Source organism: Esox lucius, chromosome 10 (assembly GCF_011004845.1).
Source record: "Esox lucius isolate fEsoLuc1 chromosome 10, fEsoLuc1.pri, whole genome shotgun sequence".
Taxonomy (NCBI): domain Eukaryota; kingdom Metazoa; phylum Chordata; class Actinopteri; order Esociformes; family Esocidae; genus Esox; species Esox lucius.
The window spans coordinates 11,771,515-11,779,805 of NC_047578.1; the positions used below are offsets into that span (position 1 = coordinate 11,771,515).

General features: G+C 40.3%; 1 protein-coding gene across 2 annotated transcripts; it reads right to left on the bottom strand.

Annotated features, from left to right (window-relative positions):
- Positions 1-1,371: 1,371 nt before the first annotated feature.
- On the bottom strand, positions 1,372-3,584 carry npvf (neuropeptide VF precursor). 2 transcript variants are annotated; one of them, XM_034294842.1, is made up of 3 exons: positions 3,471-3,584; positions 2,038-2,444; positions 1,372-1,869 (listed from the first exon to the last, which is right to left on the bottom strand). In XM_034294842.1, the coding sequence occupies exons 1-3, from the start codon at positions 3,519-3,521 to the stop codon at positions 1,767-1,769; spliced, it is 561 nt and encodes a 186-aa protein (XP_034150733.1). In that variant the 5' UTR covers positions 3,522-3,584; the 3' UTR covers positions 1,372-1,766. The 2 variants fall into 2 exon arrangements, with proteins under 2 accessions (XP_034150733.1, XP_034150734.1); XM_034294843.1 differs by having other exon boundaries at positions 1,764-1,869; positions 2,043-2,444.
- Positions 3,585-8,291: the final 4,707 nt, after the last annotated feature.

Consider the following 8,291-nt stretch of genomic DNA (forward strand, 5'->3'; position numbering starts at 1 on the left):
CCACCGACTTGTCATTCCCCCGCAGTGCGGTTTCACATTTTCCACCCAGTTTAATACATGTTATGATCTGACTGAGAATGTACCTGTTTTCCTCCACCTGTTTGTTATGCAGCTCAATGGAGCGCCTGTATGCACTGTCAACTTGGACTGTGACATTTACCCTTCCAAGCCCAATTTCACAGCATTGTCCAGATGACTCCCGCTGCTCTCATGTTTTGCAATCCTCTCAGAAAGATGTTTCAAATCTTTGTAATCAACTGGCTGTCAGCCCCACTCGGTATCAAATTTGTGTGATCTACACTGATCACACTAACATTCTGAGCATGTGTATTAATATATTCACACGTACAATGTACATTGCACTGTGAGAGAGGGGCTAGCCCCACATTCACGCTTAGCCAATGGCCTGCTATTGTGAACACGAATCGGCAGAACGGAGACTGAAGCAGCAAGGCAGGGACCAATGAACATGAAATAAAATCCTAACACAAATGATGTGCAATATAGGAAGATGCTATATTAATAGATAATAAATTATAGGAAGTATCTTCGAGAAATAAAAATAACATTATTTTGTTGAAGTTGTTTCTGTTGACAACAGGTGGGGCTGTGCCCCTCCTGCCCCTAATGACCAGTCGCTCCCGTCTGTCTTATTCAATGTTTGTCCATTGTCAAACACACAACATTGATCTCTGTTGGTTTTGGAACTCTGAAAGTCTTTCAGATAGTTTTTAAGCCTGCCTTTGTTAATACCAAGCGGGAGCAAATACTGTTTTACAAGCATGTTAAATTGGCGTCTGCTTAATCCATTACTGACATTTACTTGAACGGCAGGATAGTCTAGTGGCTAGAGCGTAGCCAGTAAACAAAAGGCAGCTGGATCTAATTACCTGACATAATAATGTGAAGGAAAAAAATCTGCAGAGAAAGGGAGTTAAACCTATTTCCTCAGAATGTGTTCTTAGCATGGTAGAACAACGTTCAAAAATTATTTGTGGTGAAATAATACAGGCTTTAATTGGTCCACACACAATATAATCTAATCGTAATTGAATCTATTTTATATTTATTAGACTCATGTTAAAAAGGTACGTCTAGGCCTAGATGTAATGACCCCACACTCCTGGTCTGCCTAGACTGGCCCACAGTAGCTATCACCTTTGTTGTCTAGGCATACCTTAGTCCAATTCCAAGATGAGAACTGGGAATAATTTGGAGGTATGTGGGAGAGAGCTCTGAAGGCAGTGTTTAAAGATCCCCTTTGGTCTCTTTCTCTGCCTCGAAGAACTCCTGTCACCCGTCCAACAATGACTGCTGTCCTCGTGAGTGGGGTTGTAACTGATTAAATAACAAAGGAGCCACGATGCGACTATTGTCATACTTTATCATCACAATGACCAACAACAAAGTGGTGTATGCTAACCGATAACATAAAAAGAAAGTAAATAAAAGCAATTACCATAAGTGAAAGTAATTATTGGGTAATACAACTACAGATACATCACAACAGATACATCGCAATCCGGTGCGATGTATCTGTGATTGGTCAGTCTATTGAACAACCACAACTGAAAGCTATCAATAGCTATCAATATGGCCAATATATGGTACGGTTCTGTAACCAATTAATCAAACTTATAATACGTTTTTTGCTTCCCATTTTTCATTAACAATATGGCACCACGTTAGCAATACATAGCAAAACATGTTAGCTAATTAACAGGAAAAAGCACAAGCAAAGACACGTTGTTCGGTTGTGACCGAGTTCAAAAGCTCCAGCGAAGTAAATCCAACTTTGAGCGCTTCAAAGTCTTCTCTCCTGTCTCCTCTTCATCTGAGTCTAAATCATAATAGCTATAGTCTTGATACCTGAGGAATGAAAAAAAAAATGTCCATAATGATGGCTGTGATAGTAAATCAATCTGAAAGTCACTTAATTGTAACCTATAAGCCTATCCCTTCCTCAAAAAGAAATGTTGATAGACTTGTCATGTATTTATGTAATTGGCTACCGTATGTTCTTAATCGTATGCCTACCCAACCTTTCCATTTGGCACCGGTTCGGGGATGCCTGAGAAACACGCCATGGCTCGGAAAAGATACCTTCGGTAGAACTCTTTCCTGCCAAACCTCTGTGGCAGTGTGGCGGAAGGCGCTGACCCGACCCGGGAACATTCACTACACGACGTCGGAATCGTTGCACCAGAAGCTTGTGATCTTCCAAACCGCTGCGGTAAGTTCAGAGTGGATTTGGGTGAATGGGTGTCATCAGGTTGAAAGTCCCGTCCGAAGCGAAGCGGTAGGGTGGCGTGAATGCGTGACGGCTTGACCGGTGGCAGGTAGAGTCGGACCATGGTTGGGGCTGAAATTACTTTACTGCTGGTTGGCACTACGTTGATTTTTATTTCGTCCATTTCAAGACTCCGTGGTATTTCAATGCTCGTCTGAAAAACGTAAACATAAAGTATTGAATTTACATTTTGTGCTTAAAAGATAATATTAAAAATTCACAACAATAAAATCGTTATTAATTTCGAATGCTTATTTCAATGATTATTTTAAGAGACCTGCTTATCTGATATTCACTGGAATATATATTTCATGAAGTTGTTATCACAAAAGAAACCAAGACTAAATCCAAAAACGCAAGCCATGTAGAAGCATGCACTGTGGCCTGTACAAATGTCAAAGACAGAGAGGAACTAGGCTCAGAGAAGGACCAGTTCTCTTCTAATGGTAAAGATTATTTGGGTATTCAGAGTAGATTGTGTTTGACTTTAATGAAAAGTCCTTACAGCCATCAATCAAATTAATCATTGCAAGATTTTAGCAGTGCAATGCAAGAACAAATATAACAGGAGCTCGTTCTAAAGAGTTTATAAATGAATGAAAATGGCTTCATATACTGCAACTTTGATGACCTGCTTGTGGTTTTAGCTTATGTGCACAGTTGTCAAACGGATGCCTAGACCTTAATAGGGTACACAATATATGTATGCAATTTTCTGACTCCTTTTATAAGAAATGCTATTCAATAAATAAAACATGGTGCCATCCTGTTTACATAAACCACAACATAATGGTAATATGTAGCTACGATTTCACCAGGCGCAACAGAACTCTAATGTCTTATACAGGCACCTCAAAACTCATCTTTTGTTTAGTGTTTTATTAAGTGGGACTTTTTTACATCTGATTGTTGCTGTTTTTTCTTATTTATAAACTGCATTTACCTATGTGTGTTTTCTCTGCTTTTATTACTTAAATTTGTACAGCAGTATAAGCTTCAGTTTCAAATTGACCACCAAGTATTTGCTGTAAGCAAGGTCAACATTGAAAACTACAATCATTAAATATCAAAGATATAGTCTACTATCAAATAATTGTCTGCTAATAGACTTGTTCATTTTTACGTGGTGAAATGGATGGCTGGTACGGACATCTTGTGCAGATATGAGGGTGTTGCTTACCTTGGGGTACCGTCTCTGTCTGACAATGTACCCACTGTTGTCATTGGTCATAGCCAGTCCGTATCCATCAGAGTCAGAGGTGATCACTCCCTGGAGGCCCAGACATCCCAGAATAACCAGGGTGACCATCATATTGGCAGGGGCTGGACACAAGGCCGTAGAACCCTGGAGCTTCTCATTCACTTTCGGGTCCTTTTAATGGGTGCCGAAAAAAAAAACACAAAACACATACACTCAAACACACAAACAGCACGCCATTCACCAACCATAATAATTAATGAACGTGTTGCCAACTTTGGCAACTAATTTGGCCTATACACATTGTATCAGCAAAACATATTTAACATTCACCACAGAATCATCAGTGAGCATTTGTTCATTTGGCCTTTATGAATTACACATCAAGATAAACAGTCATATAATTGTAATGAGCCATTCATTTGAACCTGCTCTACTGGACACACAAACACACACTCACACACACAAAGACAGTACAAAAGTATTTGAAAAATTGTGACTGTGAGCATTCATTTTACTAATTAGTAGGTTTTCTTTGTGGTCATGGTAACAGAGTGCTTCCATGCTTAGTGTTAATGTGTGGGATGGAACTGGAAATGAGTGTTAGTGTGGTTGTGTGAGGTTCTTCACATGGCGTGAGGCCAGAGGCCCCTTTCCAGTATACAGCACAAAGGCCCTTACACATGCACCAATATCCACTCAAAGAGACAACATTCTAGCTACCTTTAAGGCTGAAGGGTTCTTTTTAGGGTAATAGTTGCCAAAGGGTTTAAGTTTGGGTGTTCAGGGTTAAGTTTAGGTGTTTGGGGTTAAGTTTAGGGTTATTGTATCCTGTGGTCGGGAGCTAATCAATCTTTGTACTTAAATCTCTTATTTGATTAGCTGATCTATGTGGCTGTTGTTGCAAGCAGTTTTAACTGTTTTTTTGCAAGCACATTTATTTTATACTTTGGTCAGCAGGGAATGGATGGGGATGGTGTTTAGGTTTGGATTTACTGTGATCTGTTTTAAATCTGAAAACCAATAAAATGACTTTGAAAGAAAAAAGGCAGCTGGAATTTATAAACATGATGTGTCTAATTAATGCTTGTCTATAGCATTCTATCCCTGCTAGCCTCTTAGATACAACAGTCTTCAATGAGTGTTATACAGCCTGCATCCAGGCAGCAGCCAGTGGACTGCAGCAAAAACATTCCTGGGAGGAAAATAACTGAATTGTTAGAGGGGATCATTGGTCATTAGCAGTTTAATGAAATATGTCAGTGGACAACATATTCCAGTTCCTTAATCTAAATGAATATGAGTCACTGCCATGACGTATCTTATTTGATTAGGAATGAAACTGGCTTGTTTGAATGAACAAAGTAATGACCCACATGGTTTTTATCTGAATCCATCCTGATGAATCTACATTAAAGGAATGTCAATTTTCTTATTACAGTTTAAAGGGCAACATTTTGTTGATGACCTGTCATTGTTATACCTTTCCCATCCACCTTTCTCCTAAATTCTGAGTCACACAGTTAATGTTCATTGGTCCATAGTCAATGCTTTGTTTCGTAATGTACTCACCTGGGTAAATAAAGGTTAAAAAGTTACGCACAGCGACAGACAGACACACTTACTATTCAACTTCATATTATGATCTGTATAAGCATTGTATACAGTGTGTGTGTCAATTTTACGTTTGTTTTACCAGGTAGAGTGAATACAGTGGAAACAGATTCTCATCTATACCAGTAATTTTTATTCCAATAAAGGGGCAATGTGTATGATTTTTACTGTAGCACTAGTATAAAACAAGCACAAATGACCAGTAGACTGTCACGAAACATACTGACACTGACACAGTAAACACACTCAATCCACAAGTCCAAAGACAGGCGGTAGAACGGTGTACGCGGATGCAACAGTCAGCGGGCGCGCAGAAGTACAAAAGGGCTAGGCAGAGACGTGGTCGAAAACGAATGGGGTAGCGAAAGTCTGCAACACTTTGACAAAAGCACAAGGAGTAATAAACGGAAGAGCTTAGTAGAGGCGCGAACCAACAATACCTCACAGAGGAACTAAGGACAGGACAGATTCTAAAGGGTAGCAGGGTACATGTGGTCAGTCCCTCCCAACCTCCCAACCACCCTGGACTAGCCAGTACTATACCGGTCTCGTTCAGTAAGTGACGATTGAGGAGAAGACAAGTCATGTTATTGTTTGGAGGCAGGATTCTACAGTGCCCTTTTAACTGCGACCACGCTCATCATACAGTTCCCCTTTTACTGATTATGTTAATGTATTAATATTCACTGGAACACCGCAACAGCTTTAATTGGCCTAATTGCTCTGACTTTAATACTAGCTTATGAAACAGTAGATATGTTGGCATGGTGTCTGAATTGCTTGGACAGTTCAGGATCAAAACACTGAGTGGCAGAAGGACTGGATAAATTGGTTTTTCGGGTTTCGTTTCTATCGAAGCCTCTATGAGCTGTTTGGTCTATGGCAGGAAGTGTCTTACAGTTTTTCTTGATTGCTTACAAGCATCAGTCAACACTGAAATCACAATAACAAAACTCTTCACACAGTGTGCATTACCACCATGCATCATTGCAAGAGAGTTAAACTCACCCCCAAAACTCAATAAAATAACAAAAACGCTTCATAAATGTCTCAAAACAAGCTTGTTCCCCCAAAACACAGACAACAATTCTCACTCAGAAACACACACTGTAACTCATAACACACTGACCAAAAAAACACTAACAACAGGGATCATTACATGAATGACAAAGTTTTTTCTTGTAGGTCTTAAAAATTATGTTTCACATAAATCAGTATTTGATCATAGAATAAGAAAAACACCTCACTTTAATGACTTTACTAAAGTATATGGAACAAGAATGAATCACAAACGCAGCAATTTGAAGGAATATCCTTTATTTTTTTCTACATCTTTGCATATAGTAAATTTTACTGTAGAAAAATAATATTTACCTAAATTCCAGGGCTGCAACAAAAACAAACAAACATCAACAAGTATAGTATAATCACTAGCCTTTGTGTATTGTAGCCGCCAATTAGTGGTTTGTGTAACAGCAAACCATCATTGGACAGTGCTGCATACATCTCTGGCCTGGTGGTTCTCTGGCCTGGTGGTTCTCTGGTTCTCTGACCAATCACATTTTTTTACCTGCAGTGTGTTTTTGCCAGGTTGAATCCAGCTTCATCCACAAAGATGAATTTATGTGCAGTTTGACTGGCTTCCATCTCCATTACTCTATAATAAAACAGTAAATCCATAGTTATACAGTGTTTTACATTATGTGTAAATGTGTACAGTGGGGAGAACAAGTATTTGATACAGTGCGGATTTTGCAGGTTTTCCTACTTACAAAGCATGTAGAGGTCTGTTATTTTTATCAAAGGTACACTTCAACGGTGAGAGACGGAATCTAAAACAAAAATCCAGAAAACCACATTGTATGATTTGTAAATAATGAATTTGCATTTTATTGCATGAAATAAGTATTTGATCACCTACCAACCAGTAAGAATTCCGGCTCTCACAGACCTGTTAGTTTTTCTTTAAGAAGCCCTCCTGTTCTCCACTCATTACCTGTATTAACTGCACTTGTTTGAACTCGTTACCTGTATAGAAGACACCTGTCCACACACTCAATCAAACAGACTCCAACCTCTCCACAATGGCCAAGTCCCAGAGAGCTGTGTTAGGACATCAGGGATAAAATTGTAGACCTGCACAAGGCTGGGATGGGCTACAGGACAATAGGCAAGCAGCTTGGTGAGAAGGCAACAGCTGTTGGCGCAATTATTAGAAAATGGAAGAAGTTCAAGATGACGGTCAATCTCCCTCGGTCTAGGTCTCCATGCAAGATCTCACCTCGTGGTGCATCAATAATCATGAGGAAGGTGAGGGATCAGCCCAGAACTACACGGCAGGACCTGGTCAATGACCTGAAGAGAGCTGGGAGCACAGTTTCAAAGAAAATCATTAGTAACACATTACGCCGTCATGGATTAAAATCCTGCAGCGCACGCAAGGTCCCCCTGCTCAAGCCAGCGCATGTCCAGGCCTGTCTGAAGTTTGCCAATGACCATCTGGATGATCCAGAGGAGGAATGGGAGAAGGTCACGTGGTCTGATGAGACACAAATAGAGCTTTTTGGTCTAAACTCCACTCGCCATTTTTGGAGGAAGAAGAATGAGTACAACCCCAAGAACACCATCCCAACCGTGAAGCATGGAGGTGGAAACATCATTCTTTGGGGATGCTTTTCTGCAGAGGGGACAGGATGACTTCACCATATTGAGGGGAGGATGGATGGGGCCATGTATCGCGAGATCTCGGACAACAACCTCCTTCCCTCAGTAAGAGCATTGAAGATGGGTTGTGGCTGGGTCTTCCAGCATGACAACGACCCGAAACACACAACCAGGGCAACTAAGGAGTGGCTCTGTAAGAAGCATCTCAAGGTCCTGGAGTGGCCTAGCCAGTCTCCAGACATGAACCCAATAGAAAATCTTTGGAGGGAGCTGAAAGTCTGCATTGCCCAGCGACAGCCCCGAAACCTGAAGGATCTGGAGAAGGTCTGTATGGAGGAATGGGCCAAAATCCCTGCTGCAGTGTGTGCAAACCTGGTCAAGAACTACAGGAAACATATGATCTCTGTAATTGCAAACAAAGGTTTCTGTACCAAATATTAAGTTCTGCTTTTCTGATGTATCAAATACTTATGTCATGCAATAAAATGTGAATTAATTACTTAAAAATCATACAATGGGATTTTC

Coding starts and splice junctions, on each gene's coding strand:
- npvf (XM_034294842.1), bottom strand. CDS start 3,521: ATGACCAATGACAACAGTGGGTACATTGTCAGACAGAGACGGTACCCC. Junction 2,445..3,470: donor GACAGAGACGGTACCCCAAG/GTAAGCAACACC, acceptor TACGTTTTTCAG/ACGAGCATTGAAATACCACG. Junction 1,870..2,037: donor GTGCCAAATGGAAAGGTTGG/GTAGGCATACGA, acceptor TTCATTCCTCAG/GTATCAAGACTATAGCTATT.